Source organism: Rhipicephalus sanguineus, chromosome 2 (assembly GCF_013339695.2).
Source record: "Rhipicephalus sanguineus isolate Rsan-2018 chromosome 2, BIME_Rsan_1.4, whole genome shotgun sequence".
NCBI lineage: Eukaryota > Metazoa > Arthropoda > Arachnida > Ixodida > Ixodidae > Rhipicephalus > Rhipicephalus sanguineus.
The window spans coordinates 81,839,219-81,859,969 of record NC_051177.1 but is presented as its reverse complement, the minus strand read 5'-3'; the positions used below and the strand labels follow the sequence as shown (position 1 = coordinate 81,859,969).

Below are 20,751 nucleotides of genomic sequence, written 5' to 3'. Positions count from 1 at the left end.
TTCACTTTGTCATGTTGCAGAACTAAAAGTATGCAACTTTCAAGAAAACTAATTATATATTTGAAATCAGCATAAAAGGTTCTATAAGCAGCTCAAGTTTCATTGCCCTAGGGTGAATATTAAAGAAAAAGTGTCTTCGAGTAGCATCTCCCCTTAAACAACACATTCAGCAGCAGTTGGTTTGTTGTCTGGTGTGTGGTCACGGTGATTAAACACCTCACATTGATCTTGGACAACATACTTCTGCAAATAAACATAACACCTCATAGTACTCCTGCTGTGCAAGGCCTAGAGGCATAAAAAAGCTCTCAAGATGCTTGTTTTTTGAAAGCAATAGTCATTTGTACAGTCTATTTAACAAAGTGGCTTTTAGAGCATTTGTTTTACTGTAATATGGTGGTGACTTTAGAAGAGTACCCCTTTCAGTGACTTGGAAAAGTCATAACACTGTGCTGATGGCTCTTGCAATGTATGGCTGAGTATTAAGTCATCGGTTTATTTTCTGGCAACAGAGGCTGCATTGTATGATGTTGGTGTACATCCAAAGCCTTTTTGATGGCCAAGAATGCAACCTAACTTAACCATCCACTTTAGTGCCTCTCAGTGCCGGGGTGTTGCTTTGTTGCGCAAGAAGCTATTATGTAATTATCTCGAAAGCTCACTGCAAATGCTTGTCTTTGAAGCATGAGAGCATGCATGGTGCACCTGTACTGTTTTTATTGTAATGGACCCAACATCTGCTGTGGTGGCTTACCACTGAGGTTGCAACGTCCAAACCTGGCTGTGGTAACCGTATTTATCTGAGGACATAATGCAAAAAGCACATTTTTCAGGCATTGGGTGCACGTTACAGAACACCAAGTGGTCAAAATTAATCCAGCCCCACTACAGCATGCCTCATACTCAGCTCATTGTTTTGGCACATGTTTTTGTAACTGACTTGATGTACCTAACCACCTGCTTCAGCCGGTAAGCATGATGACTGGAAGCTTAGAGATAATCTTCCGTTCTTTTTAGGGATGGGCGAATAGTGAATTTGAGGTTCGAAGCGAATCCGAAGCGAATAGTGATTTGGTCGAATAATTTAGAATTGAATAGTTCGAATAGTATTTACCGCATATTATTAAGGAAAATGAGCATTTTTGTCATGACCCTTGCCCAATATTTTTAACGATTGGAACTAGGTATGAGTGAATGCCACTTTTTTGGTTTGAAATGAAGTGGAAGCAGCCTTGAATAGTATCAAGATTTGAATAGCAGTAGGGTGCAAGTTATAAGTGGTGCATTATGTTACAATTTAAAAATTACTTTACTTAGCGCATGTAAGCCCGTGTAACACGCTTTTAAACTTAAAAAAATATGTACATTTAACCTTGAAGTGTGGCTTCGCGACAGTGCGGATTTCCCCTGGATGGGTTGTTTCACGGCACAGCAACCAGACGCTGCAGTGAAACCACCTTTACAGGGGGTTACGTGCGGTCAAATGTATATATTCGTTCATTGCGAATACTTCGAAATTTCGAATAGTCTAAATCCATATCGAAGCGAATTCGAATACTGTAATATTCGTTCGAATATTCGAAACGCCCGAATATTCGCCCATCCCTAGTTCTTTTCTGTTCTTTTGTAGTTTTTGTGCTACAGATAATGAGAGGGCTTCTCAAAATAACAAATAAAAATAACGAATAATGAAGCAAAATTAAATAAAACTGCACAATTGCTGCTGCTTTCGTAAATACACTTACAAAGGTTCGTTTTTGATGGAACACGGGAAAAATGTGACAGAAGTTGATGCTGTATCCTATGAACATGTCTTTCTGCACAATATAATAGTTAATTAGTTTGCTTGAATTGTTCTTTTTTTCTTTTCTCTTGTCGCAGGACCAGAATGGAACTAGGATCAGGAAGGTATGTATGGCTGGCGGTCATCTTTCTTTCCTTGACTTTATATATATATATATATATATATATATATATATATATATTGGTTGAGGATACGTACCATTTCAAAATGAAGAGCAACTGTTGCATTCAGCAAATGGCACAGCAGAGTGAAAAATTACTGCTAGTCTTTTCGGTGAAAAAGGTGGCATAAATTGTGATTTCCTCTTACTTCTTCCTTTTGCCATTCATGTGCCTCCTTTAACCGTACAGTACGGAAACGAAATTGACCTCAAGCCCCTGGGAAGCCGACAGATGCAGTCACAGTGTTTCACCGTTCACACCACCACAAACACTGATGACGAGGAAGTGAGGTTTCTTGAGGTGAGTGCAGTGAACAGTCTTGTTCCTCTGTGGAGTTTTCTCGGCAGGGCCAGAATACGTGTCATTATACCTTATCATCCATTGTACAGTACTCACTGATTGAAACGGGATAAGTTAGGAATGCGCACACTTTCGTTTCCACCGTCTTCAATACGGGTCGTATCGGCGTAATTTCGACTTGGAACGTGTAGATCAGAGCTAACATTATCTTTTAAAGATCAGATATGCCACGACATGACGTGGTTATTTCGAGCAATTGCGCATACCGGTAATTATATTTAAAAAATTTGTTGTTGCATTTGAATCCATGAGTACTGTACGTGACTGGCTGATCTAGGGGATAATGTGCTGTTGAGACCAATGGCAAATTGTCAAAAGGAGTGGCGTAGGGTAGAATTGTCAGAACATATTACCAGAGGAATAGAAAATATCTTCCATTTTACAGAAGTTTCGTTTATTGAGAAAGATGTATGGAGGTGCAGCACCAAAACACAAAGCCAACCTAATTAAACGCAGTTCTTTCATTTAAGCTGCAATTCCACTTATGCTCTTTCCGGTTACCGTAATTCCGCTCTCTCTCACTGTGTGTGTACATATACATATGCACACACATTGCATTTTCACTGATGGCATTGAACCAAGTAGCGACACCAGGAAGTAACTTAATGGGAAGTAGGGAATCTGCATAGGTTCTGACAATAAGGATGGTACTTCTTACCAGCTGCTACCCAACTTACAGCGACTTTTGAAATGTTTGTGTTTTTCAAGGTGAGGGACGATGGACTGGTGCTGCGCGGTGCCAACGGGGTTGTGATCGAACGCTGGTGGTATGAGAGGCTGGTGAACATGTCGTACTGCCCCAAAAACAAGGTACTTTGTCTCTGGAGGCGGAGCTCAGGCCAAACGCAACTCCACAAGTACTATACGAAAAAGGTAAGCAGCACTGGCAGTTTATAGACATTTGTGAGAATTAATCTCGATGTGAGTGGAAGAAGAAAATAGACTCGTAGCTGTCTGTCCTAGTGAAATAAGCCATTATTGAGCCGTGAGATGGTGATGTGCATGCTCTATGGGATTTTTATCGCGAAAGGTGTAAGCTGATTTGCAAATTATTGAGCATTTCTGTACAATACAGGCAGTACATTTACATAGCCCATGTTTAAGGTGCAAAATAGATATTCTTTGTAGCTATGTGCTTCAAGTGGGCAAATTTGGCCAGCTTGAAAACCCAAGTTTGTCAAACGGCCCCTCAGAAGGCCTGGTTAAGAATCTTTGTTATAGATTAGGAGTTACCAAGCACTGGGGTGCAGGGAGAATTCTGCTGCAAGAATTTTTAAAGTATTTAGTATGTTAGTGGAGACAAATGTCAAAAGCAATAGAAAAAAAAAAAATGATGAACCACCCTCCCCACAGCATAGGCGGTCTGGCTTCTCCCATATGTTGCAGGTTCAATCAAAGTTGTGTTGGCCACATTTCACTGGGGGAAAAATGTGGATATCCTCATGCAGCTGGAATTAGGTGGACAATAAATAACCATGTAAAATCCCGAAGTGCTGCTAAAATCGGAGAACATCATTTCTTTCGTGTTGGGGCCAGCGGCTCATTTTTTTTCTCTCTTTTATCTCGCATTTTTTGCGTCTTTAGGTTTATCTTGTGGTATCTATGTAATGAATTTGCAGGCTGTTTATTCTTAAACATATCTTCATCTGAAACAATTGAATGAAAACGTTTTCTTTCTCTGCCTTCAGTCATCTTCCGCACATATACGTGTATCTTACGAGGAACCTTTTTCTTTCCCTCCTAGTGTAAAGACATGTACTACTGTATAAAGGAGGCGATGGAGAGGGCTGCTGCCCAAGGAAATGTGCTCAAGTCTGGTGAGTAGTGCAAGCACACACAATGCTGTACAAAGCACTCATTCAATATGCAGTCACAAAAAGAAAAGGAAAACTGCATTTATCTGTAATGCAAAGCTCTTTATTGGTGTATTGCTAGATCTAGCGCGACTGTATCTGGAAAGATCAGCATGTGAGCATTCATTGTACATGTGACTGCAGCAGTTTTTGTATCAGAAGTAAGTACATCCCGGTCGTGGCGGCCGTATTTTTGATGGAGACAAGAAATGCTAGAGGCCCATGTGCTTAGATTAAGGCGCACGCTAAAGCATCCCAGGTACTTGGAATTTCCGGAGCCCTTCACTACGGCGTTTCTCATAATCATATCGTGGTTTTGGGGCGTAAAACCCCAGTATTTATTGTTATATCAGAAGTAAATGCGAGAAATGAGCTGTTGAAATGTTGCTCTGCGGTTGAATTTCATTCTTCTCCATTCTGTAGGCACGGAACTTGGAGGAGAGTTTCCAGTGCTGGACCTGACTACACGTGAAGGTGGCATTTTGCAAGTATGCATGGAAGGCGTGGGCTTGCTTTTTGCCAATAGCAAGGTAAGCACTCTCAATGCCTGCGTGTGCCTCTCTCTGTGTCTTTACTGTGGTTTTCTTTATGCCATTGTTCTCTCCTCATGCATGCATCTTTATTTCGCGCGAGCGTTTCTCTGCTATCATGTGATGGCAGTGGTGCCTAATAGAGCTGTGCATGTCCCGAGTTCAACAGTCTTTTGTCAGTTTCTATTTCCTAGCCATGTAACCCAGGATCTTCTTGCAGCAATGTTTTTTAGGGTCAATGTATGTCTTTAGGCTGTGGTCATATGCGGTTCTTGCGGGAATAGAAATTAGCGTAAGGTGTCTACAGTTCTGCTGCAGAGTATTTGACCTGGCTACTTTCTGGCGACGCTGTGTTTCTCAGCTTTTGTGTATTATTTTTCGGATGGTCTATTAAATTTTGAAGGTGCAGCTAACCTTTGAATTTGTAATCTATGGCCCGCTAGGGTAAAGAAGTGTTTCAGGGAATTCGCAGGCTTTGCGCATTCCATAACGATTGCGACACAGTTTTTTATGCATTTATGTCTTTTTGGCTCTTACCAGCGGACCTAGTACTGCCGTATCTATGTGATGTGAACATTTTGCTCCCAGCTTGCCAATATTTATCTGTGTATGACATCCGCTCTAACAAAGACTGTTGTACCCCAGTTTCAAATACTATAGCAGATCTTAACATTTGTTTGGGATTTAGCACTGCCAAGCTATCTGAGTGTCGAGGTTTCACCAGTCCGGAGAAGTAAGGCATGCAATGGAAAAACATGGGAACACTGGAATGTGGCTGCAAGTGTGGCTTTGCGTCTTGTCAGACTCTGGAACAGTAGCCTGGTGGTCTCACAGCTTAAAATATCAAACTCTGTGACTCTTCTGCACACTTACTTTCACCGTATGTAGCCTGGCTTCATTCATATGGCTGGCTTATAGCTGAACTTGAAAGGGGTTCAGCAAATTTTCCGTTGTCTTACGGGCTTGGAACATGGATATACCAAGATTTTAATATTTGAAGGTTGGCACCAGTCCTGCTGCTTTGCCTGCAGCTTATGGACGTGTGTGTGTATTATATATATATATATATATATATATATATATATATATATATATATATATATATATATATATATATATATATATATATATATAAACGGCGCAAGTAAAATTAGTCTTTGAATTCTATACAAAACTGGAAAGTCCATCGCATCTAAGATGAACGAAAATAAGCCTGGAAAAAGAAAAGTGCTAGTCAAGCAGAGACATCCAGCTAAATTACTTTAGCAGCAAAATGAGTTCCTGGAGTAGTAAGCCAAGTGACAAAACGAGGCTAACATCTCCGGGATTATCATTAAAAATTTCTGTCTATCTAGATCAGTTATGTCAGCAGCAAGGCTCAAATTGAAAAAGTTTGCTCGCTCATTCTGTCAACGGCATCTGAAGGCGGTTTTGCATCCTACTAGTACAGTCCCATGACCGAACAATTCATTGAATCGATCTGCGAATGGATCGTGGTGTATTCGCCAGCACCAAATCACGGAGCAGCGCATTGTCAATGAGTGGTTGTGGCATGCATTGAGCCACATCATGTTTCATTTGCGGATTAGATACGTGATTTGGCTTCTCATCTGACTTGGCTTTACCAGCTGCAGAAGGCACTATTTTATGCAATCATGTTGTAGAGCAACAGGAGGAGTATGCAGTTTTTAATTTTCTTTTTGGCTTATGCTGCCTCCCTTTCTTTTATTTTTGCCCATATAGTGCTAAAAACTCACGTATAAATTCTTTTTTGTTCTTTTTTTTTATCTTACGAAAAGGCAGAAATTGGTCTGATAATTTTTATTGGCAGTATGAAGACCTTTAAAAAGCTTCTACAGAGTAATGCAGCGCTTTATTTTCAGTAATTTAGTAGTTCTTGAAGTGCCCAAATTTTACTGCCTCACGCTCTTGAGCTTTTACACTATTTTTGTTTCCAGTGTAATGGGAAAAGTCGATAACTGACTGCATCGTGCGAGGGTTGACTGTAAGGATGGCAGTTGTCGTGCCAAGTTTTGTCAGGGATTGCCAACTTTCACTTCTGTATGCCTTGTCGTGTTATCACCTGACGAGAAGTAACCCCCAAAAAATTATTGGAAGGATTTTTTGCGTATGTCATGCGTGTCTATGACCAGAGGAGCAATCTGTAGAACACCCTTAAGAAGCTGTGGTCCTAAATACACTTTCTCAAGCTGGGGCTATAATTAAATGTCTGAAAGGAAACCTCTGACAAAGGCACAACCTTTCGCTGTGTCACCAGTATTTGTGCAGCAGTATTTTTGTGACAACATTGTCATTTCGAAGTAGCAGCAGTTAGTTTCTGTACAACTGAAGCTCATTGCAGCTTTCTTTTTTTACTATGAAATCCAATTTCTAGTTATGACAAATGGACCTTATCTTTTCAAGACTTAGGTCTGCTGTAGAAATTTTAATGTAGTTAAATCAGCTGGTTAAATCAGCTGGGCATAGTGTAAATACTGTTTAAAAATAAAAAGAAAAATGAAGAAGACAGCCATGTTTTAAAGCTGCAGGCATAAAATATCGAGCTCAGTGTCCATCCACACTGTTTTACTGCACTGAAAGAGGGTGACGCAGCCATGTGCAAAGTGTAGGAAGTTCTGGCCTTGCATTGGCCATTGAGAGAACTGGAAATTGTATTTTCGTTCACCTTGCAGGCCCCCGTAAAACTGATTTTTTTAGCAGAAAGTAGTGCTTCAAAAAAGTTTGTGAGCTTAACGGTGTTTTGCATGCGTGTATTGTAAACCCGGTATAGGTATGTGTTCACGCACACACACCTGTAGCACAGTTATGAAAGGACGAACACTGCTTTGTACATTGTCAAAGCAACCTATTATTGCTTGTATGAAGCAAGTTTCTACTACGAGAATTCTTGCTTGCCATTTCTCTAAGTTGTTACATTACACACAGGTAGAGAAGCTGCTGCTTTAAACTTTAATGCTTACTGATAGCATGTCGGAAGCCAAACACTTTGGGGTGACTTCCAAAAGATGGCGTGAAGATCGTTAGAAATCTTAGCTGAAGCTGTGGCACTCGTTTAATAAGTGACCAGTGTAGGCAGAACATCTGAATGAGGTCAAAGCTGGCAGTGCATCCGAAGCTGACATGAAAGTACTGTCAAAGAAATGGCATTTGTCAGCTATTTAGTATTGTAGCTATGCGCTGTCATCACAGTTTAGGACTATAAAACGTTCCACTGTTTCCTGGCTTCACTATTCAAATGGACATGATGTCTACTTAGCTCTGTTTATCTGTGCGTTAGATTTCATCCCTTTTAATGTGGCATTTCATTAAAGAAAGAGAGGTCTGGATTGTTACAACAAGGAATGCTTAGAATATGAAAGGTTTGTAGACTTGTGCCTCCTACAAGTATGGCAAATTAAAAGTTGGTCTTCACGTGTTACCAGGAAGAACTTATGTGTGACTTTATCCAGGTCATGCAAGGAGGACTGCACCTAACGAAGTTTCAACAAAAAGACAGGGCTATGACATATTGAGTGTTTTGGTGTCAGTGATCTACTGTGCACAAGTGAAGCCACTCTAACACGTAGGCTTTCAATAGTCAAATCACCATCTCTGGGTGTTGGTTTTACAACGAGCATCACAATCTAATTGTGTTCAGATATTTGGTGTAGCGAGCACTAAGTTGGCCTTGAGTCTAATAATTCTTGAAATGGATAAAACAAAAGCCAAATAGTGAGGTCTTCTAAAAAGTATTTTTTGAACACTGAAAAGTTGTGACTTAGCGTTCTGTGGGAAGAAGTGTTAACAAGTCTCTGTACAAAATCACATCATAGTGTGCATTTATTGTTATGTCATTTCTTTGTTGTCGGTATATTTCTTATGAGTGTCCAATATTCACTGTTACCATAATATAGTCGAACCTGCATATATCAAACCCACATATAATGAATTATTGTGCATATTCAACAGTTTTAAAAGCTCTTTGAAACATTTTTGATATATATAAAATATTTTATATATCGAATTACCTATATATCAAACTTTTTTGTGATCCCCTTCAGATTCGATATATCTGGGTTCGACTGTATCTCACATCTGTTGCATTTGGTGTCATACAATGTGGTGAAACAATGAAACAAACCTTAAGACTCGCTAGTCTTGTGATTATCTTGATTTCACTTTTCATGTGCTATGTAATATTAAAAAAAAAGGAGCAAGTGAGACACCAAATGAGAGATATTTGTTCTTTTAAGGCATTCCCTGAATCTGATTGCATGATTATGTTTAGGACTCATTGCAACCGGCGTGAGATTCACTAGGCATTAAAACAAGCAAATTGTGGTTGTGCTTTGACTCTCAAGATTACAGAGTTGAATAAGCACGTATAGAAGTGAGTCTGGACTCTGAAAAACTTGTGTCACATGCCATGCAGTTCTCTCATGCGTCGTTAACTGGACTCTGAAAAACTTAGTAGACAGCCTTGATGTGTCAATAATTAGCTTAGCGTACGACGGGAGGTTTCTAGTTTTTTCCTTTGTTGTGTCAAGAGGACCTTCTCAAAACTCCTCCTATGGCTTGCTTTGACCATTATTTGCTTACTTTTTTGGTATAGTGCAGCCGAATGCTTGATGGCCCTGTTGTCTTCAGTTTTCTTTTTCGTACTTTATTTTTTTCAGTTTCTGACCCATTTTTTAAGGTGACTGAGGCTGTATGTCAGAGCTACTTTTGCTCCATGCTCCTGCCCTATTGTAACACCCAGAATCGCATTTTGGCCCGTGCTGCTCCGAAAGAGCAGTTATTCTCCTATCTCCCCCCCCCCTTTTTTTTCAATCCTCGCTATCTTTTTATTCGTGTGTTGTTTTTCAAGGTTACTTTTCAGTTCCCTGATAGGTCCTCACACAGTTACCCTGGAGAAATGCGTTGCTTGTCACAAACGCCGATAGATTACCTAATTCTGACCACAAGGTCTCTGTTCATTCGACGTTCCTCTTGTATTTTAATTCCTTTTTTTTACTTTTAGGCAGTAAAAGCTCTTCTGTTCTTTAAAAAGAGCGGCTTTTATTTATTCTTCGCTCATTTTTTTTAAAAGTTCCTTTAGAAGCCTTAGTATTATTGATGCTCCAGTTTGTACTTCGCCCAGACCAATATTTTGAAAGTGTTTATTGCCAGTGCAAACTTTTCCTTTTTGTTTATTCATTTTTTTCCTTCGATTTTTGTCATCCTGGATACTACTATGTACAGTTACGGGGGCGCATAGAGAGAAGGAGACTTAGGATTTGGTGGGGGCAAAAAAAAAAAAGTATATTATTTTAGTGTCTGCAGCAGTCTCGTGCCTTCTGAAGCCAGTTCTCTTTTTTGCTCTTCTTCTCTAGCGAGGTGAATCTTGGAATGAGGTCTGTGCATGCAATTTTTGAAACATTTTGCCCTTTCCCTCTCTTTTATTCGCTTTTGATTCCACCGTACATATTACCCCCTATATATATATATATATAACCATCTTCTCTTGCATATATGTATACCTCTGTTTTTCTGCCTCTTATATCTCTACACGTACCTACATCTCTCTATCCCACCCCACAAAAACATCTTTTCGTATGTTCGAAAAGAAAGGAGCAAGCGAAGGGACTTTTGAGATGGTCCTATTATTGTGTCTTCTCCACTGATTTTGACAACATGCTTGTCTTTTTTGCCTCTCACATCCAAAGCCTATAAGTTGTATTGTAAGTCAAATAACAGATCCCCGTTATTTCCTCAACCAGCTTCTGTTCGTCTTCTGTTCTTCTTGTATGTGCTCACATTTTGTTCCATCCTTCTGATGTGTTCACATCTTTCTTTTGCTCTGATCCCCTGGCATGGTTCAACACTGAATGAACCAAGAACAAGCTTAAAAAGAGATATTTCAGCATTGTCTACCTAGGACGGTTTGGTTATTAGGCTGTTTCTTTTCGTCTTCTTTCTTCGGTTTCAGTTTCATATAAAGCAGACTGCTTTTTGTTGCTTCCTGTATGTTTCTTTTCTCCTACTTTTCTTTTGTCTTTTTCTTTTTGGGCATCCTGATCTCATGCTGATAGGCTGTTACAGACAGTGAATAAATTGACATCTGAGAAAGCTAGGCTAGCAGACAGAATGAGATGCAGTGTACCTAGTATGTGTCAGTTAGCATTGCTGGCCTAAAAAAAAATGTCAGTGTGTGTTAAAAAGAAGAGCGCTTCAGACTCGAACATATTAGTACGTTCAAAGCACATACGCAAAAAAAAAAGGTGCCTCCTCCTCCTAGTCTTTGTGCCACTTGCAGCAAGACTCTTCTGTAGTCCAGTTGGGCAGCAAGATGGCATACAGTTGTAGCAGTGTTTACCATGCCTCTGTGCTCTGTCATTTCTACAAAGCCAGCATTTTATTTTTCTCATTTACTCACATATTTTACCATTTACGTGTATGTACTACAGTCTTTCATTCCTGTATATATACATATATATATATTTTCCCCTCCCCTTCCCCTTCCCTTCTCTAACTAACGCCAACCCTGGGGTTCTTTCTTCTATGTCGCTGTGTGTCTCTTGTCCACTACTCCCACGTGAACGGGGAAAAAGGACTTTGAGGTACAGACCCAACTTTTATTTTTTTCCTTGTTGCTACCTTTTGCAACTCACTCGTATAAGAGGGCTTAGAGAGTCGAGCGATAATGCAAGACGCTTCTTGCCTTGTGCCCTAAGGATGCATTAATTTCTCACGAGCTTTCTCTCCTCGCTTGTGGCTAACTGTCGAGTAGTGGTGCTCTTGGCAGAGCACTCTTTTTTTTTTTCATGTCCGCGAAAGCTTTATCGAGCTGAAAAAAGAAGGGCGGAGGCTGCTTCTGCAATGGCTGTCACTACAACTATCACCGTAACCACTACTGCTACAACCGCAGCCACTACTTAGTGCTAGTAATAGTTGTATAGGCATTTGCTTATACTTAGCTGCACTTGTAGTTGCACGCCATGATACTGTTCTATACACACAATGCAAACACACATGCACACATACACACGTACACTTGTAGACACGCCAGTGGCCGAGTACGCTGCATCGGCTGCTAGGCTGATGCAACTAACAGTTGCGGCAGCCTTGCAGCGGCAGACGACACTCGTGCCCGTAAGCAGACGCACATGCACCACCTTACTTCCTTCTCTATCTTTCTTCTCTTTCTCTTTTTCAACCTGGACTTTAAAAATAAAAAGCATGATGCTGTGTATTATTACTATATATCTATATTGCTTGGTTCCTGTAGAATTGGAGTAACACCAAATTATTTGACTTGACCATCTCCAAAAGTTTCTTCTTTTGCTGCTGCTTTCGGTTTGTGGGTGTCACCAATCCCTTTTTCCATGCAATTTGGGTTTCGGGGTTTCTTTTTCTCTATCTTCTTTTTTTTCTATCTTTATATACTTTCTGCTTTCGTAGTTTCCCATCTTGACGGGTTTGTATTCCGCTTCTTGCAGATGTTGCTGCCTGCGAAGAGTTGTTGCACTTCCTCCCAAAATCTTCTGCTGCGTTATATTATTGCCTTTCGTTTCTGCCTTTTTGCCATTTTGCTTGTGATGGTACTTCTGTCTCCTTGAATAATGCTTTCGTTGGTGTATGAAACTTCACAAAGTGCTGTATATACTAGTGTGACTCTATATGCACGTGTTTCTGCATGTATGTTGTGATGCATGTGCTTGGATACAACGAAAACCCGTCCCTTGTGCGCCTCACTTTGCACATTTATTGTTTTTTTTTAGACTGCTGAGTTTGGATTAGTAGAGGCCGTAACTTTAAATGGTATTAAAACAGGCATTCTGTACAAACCTGAGGAGTTATTACGTGCCATAGTGTGGCTTTGAATTAAGGACTGCTATTTTAAAAAATCCAGCGGGAAAAAAATGTTTCTGAGTACTTCAACTTATAAGTCTGAGCTGCAAAAGAATCTGGTGAACACTTTCTTTTTTCTGCTGTCACGCTAGTTGGTCGTCTTTGTTACGTAAAATATTCTCCTCCTTGTGGTTTCACACGAAGTTTGCCTAATCGTTGACAGGCAACCAGCAAGTGTTCAGTAATACTAACTGGCATTAAGTATTAACAATATTGAGTAACAATACCAATTTGTACTTGTGTTTTCTTCAAGCATTCCACACTTTCGTAGCCTCTACACATACTAAAAGCTTAAGAATAGTTCTCGGCTTTGTATGTTTTAGCAGACTCCAAGTTTACAGTGGAGACATCCAGCTAGCGAAAATTTTACTGTACTGTTGACTTGAAAACTTTATAGGTTTGCACTGGAAACTGCGAGCTTTGTGGTTCTGTGGACTTTTTCATTCTGTAAGCAGAAAGTGTTTGATGCCTTCCATTATTTTTCCGCGCGTTTCACCTGACCTCGTATGATATGTTTGGTTGGGAAACGGCAGCACATGTAGTGTGTACCACAATGCACCTGGTTGTGTCTTATCACCCATCCACCTCACTCTGCACTGGCATGACACACTGTTTCTTAACACCAGAAGGAGTAGAGCATGATGTTCTTTGCGACCCTTCCACTGAAATGATCCATGTTTAGCTGTAGATATCTGTTTGTTACCCAACTGCTTTTGTTTTCTTTATTTTTTCTTTTCCTCCCTTTTTGGTGTATTTTGAACCCTCTGTAACCTTTTTTTATATTATTAGTGTTTTGTTCTCTAGAATCTGGTGCGCTTGCTGTGGCAGTGCATTAACTTACAGCAAAACCTCACAAAAAAGAAAACACCATTGAAAAAAAAAAATTTGTTTCGGTACATGACATATTTTTGAAAGCATGGGGTCTTGCCATATAAGGCCTCTCCCTTCTTCATTCTTTACGCGTACACTGCAGCCAGCAGTCTGACACATCGTAAATGATGCTGAATATTTTAGTAGCACTGAGTGGGTTGCAGTGACATACATAGTGTAGAAGCAGACTTTCCAGCGTAGCCTACCTGTAAATTTGTTGCATGCACACTTGTTTCTGGCAGTTGCGTGGAGAAGTGTAGAAAGAAAATGTGAGCAAGATTGTTTCGGAAAAACTCGGTGTACAGAATGAATGTACGAGAGAAGTTAGGCGCAGTACGACGCGGAGGCACTCGCAACCGACAGCATTCATTAGAAATGATCCGCACACGACTTTTATCAGCACATCGGAGCCAGTGTGCAGAAGATGCTGAATTTTTATTTATTTATTTTTCGAAAGTTCGTTTGTCAGCATAAACAGGTAACTGCTACGCTTGTGCGAATAGTAAATTTTAGGTCCAAATCGAATTTGAAGCGAATCGGGATTTGGTCGAATAACTTCGAATTGAATTCGAATAGTATATATCACATATTACAAAGAAAAATTAGCATATTTGTCATGACCCAACTAACCTGCACTATGTCTTTTTAAAATTGAAACAAGGAAGCATGTGCAAATGTCAGCCTTTTTGGTTCAAAGGAAGTGGAAGCAACTTTGAATAGTAGCAGGATTTGACTTTCGGTACAGTGCAAGTGATAACCTGTAAAATATGTTACATTCTAAAATTTACTATACTTAGAGCATATAGGCTGGTATAACAAGCTTTTAAACTCAAAAAATGATGAATCGATGTGAGGGTAATATGTTCATTTAACCTTGAACTGAGGCTTCGCGGCAGTGCGGATTTTTTCTGGAAAGGTCTATCCACGGTATAGCACCCCTCCACTGCAGTGTAACCACCTTTACAGGTGGGGTTACATTTGGGCTAATATACATCTACACACCTACTCGTTCATTTCGAATACTTCGAAATTTCCAATAATTTAAATTCGAATCGAAGCGAATTCGGATACTGTAATAATACTGAATACTGTAATACTGAATACTGTAATATGTAAGTGCTCGAATATTCGCACAAGCCTAGTAAATGCACAAACTCATGATGATTTTGACAATACACATGAGGAGGTCTTGATGGTTGGGCCCATGGAGACCAATTTGTCATGTGTACCATCAGAGCTCTGGATTGTCTGTTTCTAATCGATGTTGTCGGACGTGAAGTAGTACCAGTGTTGTGTGTTGCATCTTTAAAGGGACACAAAAGTGAAACAATGAATCAGTTTAGATTGCTAAATTGTTCTCTGAAAACACTAATGTCGTTCATTTCATCATCATAGGCTTATTAAAAGAGGAGAAAATCAAGGTCAAAGTATCGTTTTTAAATTTCGCACCAAAATTTCCGCTCGTGACGTCACGGATATCAAAGTGAACATTTCATATTTTGGCGACATTAGCTCAATGAAATTCATTGAAGCCTGGTACGTTAAGTGTCTAGGTACCTCAGAGGACAATGTACTTTATTTTTACCAATTAGGGCTGTAGTAGACGCCATCAAAATCTATGATGTCACGGCGATTGGTGTGGTCATGTCATGGTAGCGTTCGCACCTGCATTTTCTTTTTGCGCGTTTTCTTGCTTACCAAGTGTATTTTTGCAGTAAGAGTGGTGATTTTGGTATTGTAAAAGAGTAATTTACCAATACGATAAAAATCGTTTTTCTCTTTAGTGTCCCTTTAAGTTCTTCTGTGTAGTGAATTTCCCAGAAACAAGCTCACTCAGTGGCATCTGTCCCACATGTATGCTGTAATGTTGTTCACCTTAGCATAGCTCGAATGTCTTCATCTGAAATGACTTCACTGCAGTGAGAAGTAGGTCTACTTTTTTAGTAATTACATTGTGGTTTAAGTCTGCAACTCACTTATTTTAATACAGAGGACTGGCACTCAGATGCATTCAGAAGTGAAAAGTGTTGCATAGCATAATTTTATTACTTTAGGTGCATTATTTTTTTTAAAAATTGTATAACTTTTTTAAATGTATTGCTAGGCTGCAATGTTTAATCTTGCCATATGTGTGTCTAGATTGGGTATCTTTTGTGGAATACGCACTTCAAATACAAAATTTTCTCTTGTCTGTCTGCTTCCATCAAAAATACACAAATGGCAATAGAAGTGACAAAGATTATGAACTGGCTATGCAAGCACCATGTATTCTGCACTCTCAGATCCATTGGCTTTAAGTGCATTGCATGGGTTGACTGCTTCAGATGTGAGGTTTTGTTGTATTCTCCAGTCTGTCCTCTTTTTTGTTTTTGTTTTTTCACCATTTGGCCAGGCTCTAAAGACATGGGACCCTAACACCAAACACACTAATTGCAATAAAGTAATACCGCACACTTGTTGAGGAAAACAAATGTGCTTTTTTTTATGACCAGTACAAGTACACATAAAATTATTACCATTGATGTGCCACGTTGCAATAAAATTATTGGTAACAAGGTACTGATATCTTTCTCCAAGTTTTCAATATTACCCACAAACACATATATATATCACAAGTGTAAATCAAGAATAATAAATAATGATAATTATCCTAAAAAATTAAACAGCTGTCATTTTTAATGGGAGCATGTTTTTATAGACGTCTCTTTTTTAAATATTTGCTAAAGGACAGAACCTTTTTTTAATGATAAGTATGTGCAGATTAACTCGTGGTTGTTCTGCAGCACAAGAATGTTTAGCATTCTTAGCTAGTTGCATGTACTGTATCAATTGTGTGCCCTGAAAAAATAGATATGCTATGTAATGCAGGAAATATGGTAGCTTTCTAACTCTGACTGCCTTCTAATTAAGTCTGTTGCTTACAGTTCTTATAAGTTTTCTTGTATTTCTTATATTGGGAAACATCACTTTTGCAGTTCTTTGTAAGGATAGAAAATATCAAGAGATGCTACACTCAAAAGGATATCATCTTTGTACTTGAAGAATACAGTAAGTACACAACTGCCATGAAACAATTCATTTACTTTTGTCAGTTTTCTACACCGCTTATGTGTACTTGCCTTGATATTGTAAAAAAAAAAACCAAGTCATGTAGTGACCCTGTTACTTTTTTCTATGCATGGCAGAATATGAACAGAAACGTTTATTCATTTTTATAATGTTGATCTTTTTTTCTGCGACTGCAGTAGAGGTCAGTGTTTTCTTCTTGCTTTTTAGTAAAACTTCACGGTTGTAATTATTTTTTGAAAATGGGCCAGTCATCTACTGCCATAAATTTATTTGATATGCCAGTGCGAGTTTAACAAAGGTACCTGCAGTAATGTTGACGTGCAGCAACACTTGCACACATTTTTATGTGTGAGACTTTAACTTAAGTCTTCGTTCTCTTGCAGACCCTAAGACTCATCGTATTATTGAGAGGAAGTATGAGTCTAAAATGGTAAGTAGGTTAAGTAGTAACTTCCTTGAAAGTCACGTGTTAAGGCTTCAAAGCCACAGCTGTGACAAACACTGTAGCAGTAACTTTAACATATGATAAGCCAACCTTGCATTGTTAAAAAACAGAGGCACTGCAATTTTTGTTGAATTCTCTTTGTCAGGCATGTGCACTCGTAGACTTAAGATACCAGCACAAAAGATTGTTGTAATGGTGAATATCTTGTACCTTCTTGGGCCTGAATCACACAGGCGTCAAACGCTCTGTCATATCACCGTCATGGCATCAGCGTCTATCATGAGGTGGCATTTTCTCAACACTGTCTCCTCAAAAGTGACTTGCTGGTAACTTTGGCTTATGCTTTTAAATGTCCCGGAAACGATATATTGAAATTATGTAAGTGGCTTAGAGAGCAGGCAGCCTCCATTTCGCACACGTGAAATGTTCACTGTGCATGCGGCCAGTTTGAAAACTCCGTGCAATCATTGCCTTATTCGGCAGCGTTCAAAATGGCACTGACTGCACACGCAGTCACAACTAGAGTAGCTCGCACCATAATTTAGGTGAGGCAGTTTGTATCAAGGGAGCTTCAGTGAATTGAAGGTTGCACTTCTCCCAAGCCTTGCTCTTCCTCCTCAACTTTCTCACAGAGCAGTTGAGGCTAAGCTCTGCCTTCCGCAGTCATCTGCTGTGATACTGGAGACAGTGGAGGCCACACTCTTTGGCTGTCTGGTTGATCTCTGCATCACCAGGTGCCGCAACAAACCAAGCCACTCATGTTTGAAGCTGGGATTATCACCCGTGACATCACTGGGTCAGCCAATTAGATTGGCTCTCTGAGTGATGTTTATCATTCTTGCCATGTCCCTAATGTAGAGGCGACTGAAAACTCGTAATGGGGCACCACTGCGATATGTAGTCATGTGCATATTTAAAACTTTCTCTATTTTATTCCATCTTACTCTCACTCCAAAATCACTTCTGCCAGATGTTGTAGAATACGGTAAATATATTGCCAGGAACTCACCATAGTTTATTTAACCCTTTCAGACGCCACCTATGAAGAACTCTCTGTAAATGCGTCAATTCGATACAATGTTATTTCAAGGCACTAGATATTATATTGCAACAAAAATAATGTCGTGATGCGTTCATTTAGGCGTGTTATAGTAATCATTCCCAATTACTTTGTAATTAATATATATATTTATTCTGAAGCAATTTATGCTCTGTTTTTGCATAAATAGAATGAAAGCTCAGGCTAGAAAAATAGTACAAGTTTGTTTTCGGTTATGTCCATGTTGGACAAAGAAAAATTGTACTTTTGACGTGGCTCGCGGGAAGCGGAACATCGAACGACTCGTGAAATATGGTAGAGTCTTCAGCAAAGTGAGCATATGCAACTGTGCACTGCAAAATGAAGTTAAATGAAGACACATTTATTATTAAGGAGGTTCAGTTCATCCAAAGCTCAATGAATCGTGCTCTTACTTAGCCCCTAGTCGATACAAATAGCAAAAACAAGTGGTGTACACATTTATGTACATGGCGTCTCAAAGGGTTAAGGACTTATAAAAGGTACACGCTTTACACAGAGTGCTAAAATCAGTCTGTTAGTGATCCAAAGGGCTTATGCTACCAGCTCAGTGGGTGTGTACACAATTGTCAGAATCATTTCAGAATATTTAACATCGCCAGTATTTCATCCTTAAAAAAAAAAATGAAGCGAGAGAACACAATTTCATGACTGACATCACTGCCATGACGCTGACTTGACAGTGTTCGACGGCTGTGTGAACTGGGCTTCTTGCTATACTGTATCTCTATTGAAGGTAACTAATTGTAGGTATGTCTGCCTTTTTTTAATCCTCCTTCTTTTCTTTTTCAGGCAAATGATATATGCTATGCAGTTCTCTGTGTTTTTTCATACGTTGTTTCTGGTGATCCCCGGCCCAGTCATCCATGAACTCTACAAAGTTGCAAGAAGCAGAGTTCGCACCGCCGACAACAAGGCGTTTATATTATATATATAAATATATATATATATATACTTAGCAAAAGGACACTGTCGCAAGTTACAAGATGTGTCATATACTAGTTTCAGGCTTGCCAGAGTCATGAATGTGAGTGTTGCATGGTCTGGAGCAGGCTAGCTCCTGACACTATTGTACTTGAAAAATAAAAGCACATCGATGTTACCCAAACTAGCCGTCTTGCCTTTATTTTCGTATTGCAGACTGTGTGATGCAAGCTCATCTTTTGCCAAAGAAGTGCCACCTTTTATTCAGGTAAAATAAGGAAACCCTGGTTACCAACGAGACAGCTTTAATCAAATATAATGTTCGAAAAGGACGATGCTGCTGTTGAAGATCCCGCTGTGTCTAAAGTTTGCTTATTTACTGACTAGTTCACATGGTGGTATAATTGTCTACGAACGGAAGCAAAAAAATAAAAGCATAGAAAATAGCAAGTGTGGGGTCTCGTATCCTTGTGATTTAAAAAGGAAGGAAAGCTTCGTGCCAGTTAGGTGTGCTGCTGGCTCATACACTTTTGACTGTTGTCCATTTGCATTGCCCTGCTTTCATGACAGTGTCATGAGAGCTAGATCTGCATCTTTTGCCTAATATGATCCTGGGACAATGGTGTATAGCTGAAATTATATACAGCTAGTGCTCACGGATTGAAATGCATCATCAAAACTTTTAGTATAACGAATGACATAGATAACTGCATCATGTTGCTGCGAATTTGGCTGCTAAAGATAACATTAGCTCTTATGTAAGTGTTTGAGCCGAAATTAAGCTGATATGACAAAAGTGAAAATTGTGGAAGCAAAAGTATGCGCATTACTTAGCTCTAAATTGTCACATTTCTATCCCTGAATGCTGTACATTGTACAGTACATGAATGAATCGCCAAACATAGAGCTCTGTAAGCATTAAAAATGTGCTTACAAAGCTCTTCATTGAGGCAGCAACCCATCTGGTCAGCCTAGCTATTACCAGTCATATATGTCAAGGTATAAACATGACCTGCACCTTCAGCGCTGTTTGCAAATATATATTGACGTTTCATTCACGATTGCTGCTTTTCAATGAATGCCAGAGAAACTTTAATGAATAGTTACACTTTTTCCCCTACAAGAAGGATCAACAATATGGTACAACCCTGCTGCAAAAAGTACAGTTAGCAGGCTTCCCGCTGGAACCAGCAGAAAATGAGCAAGCACCCTGCTGGAACCAGCACAACCAGCAGGAAACCAACAGGTTACCTTCTGGTTCCACCAAAAACCACTACAAACCAGCAGCTCCCAGCAGAAAACCAGCAGGAAACTTTCACCTTGGAAAAGCCTGTGACATTGAATAACATACGGATCCAGCTTGTTCTCGTTTGTGGCAATTTGCAACGCGACTCTGGGGCCAATGACATTTCACAGCTGTGTGCGCTACTGTAGCACTCGCTCAAAAATTTTTCCTTGGATGTGGAAATGCCAGCTGTTCTACGGCGCTCTTCGTTCAGCATGTCAGAAAGCCCCCGCTGTTGGTTTAAACATGTCTTAAACACACTGAAGATGCACCAGAATCAAGAGTTATACCCGTAATGTGAAGGTGTGAACTGAAATCGGGGGTCGGATTTTGTACTACTTGGTTTCGTCCTCCTCGCGCCGGCAGGTGGCGTTACCTTTCTTGCGAGTGCTGAGGCTTGTTGAAAAGGTATTTGAAAACTAAGGCACCACAACTGTCTATTCGCAACAGCATTTGACATGCGTACAGATTAGTTCCTTTTC

At 39.7% G+C, this 20,751-nt stretch overlaps 1 protein-coding gene across 4 annotated transcripts in view; it reads left to right on the top strand.

Moving 5' to 3' along the window:
* LOC119383237 (MAP kinase-activating death domain protein) overlaps nucleotides 1-19,168 on the top strand; it is a 75,297-nt gene extending 56,129 nt beyond the window's left edge. For all 4 annotated transcript variants that reach the window (XM_049412457.1, XM_049412458.1, XM_049412459.1 and 1 more), the window contains 8 exons: nucleotides 1,882-1,908; nucleotides 2,155-2,265; nucleotides 3,034-3,198; nucleotides 4,070-4,142; nucleotides 4,602-4,708; nucleotides 16,444-16,516; nucleotides 16,921-16,967; nucleotides 18,853-19,168. In XM_049412457.1, coding sequence (XP_049268414.1) covers nucleotides 1,882-1,908; nucleotides 2,155-2,265; nucleotides 3,034-3,198; nucleotides 4,070-4,142; nucleotides 4,602-4,708; nucleotides 16,444-16,516; nucleotides 16,921-16,967; nucleotides 18,853-18,930 — 681 coding nt within the window. In that variant the 3' untranslated portion in view covers nucleotides 18,931-19,168. The remainder of the gene's footprint in view (nucleotides 1-1,881; nucleotides 1,909-2,154; nucleotides 2,266-3,033; nucleotides 3,199-4,069; nucleotides 4,143-4,601; nucleotides 4,709-16,443; nucleotides 16,517-16,920; nucleotides 16,968-18,852) is intronic.
* Nucleotides 19,169-20,751: the final 1,583 nt, after the last annotated feature.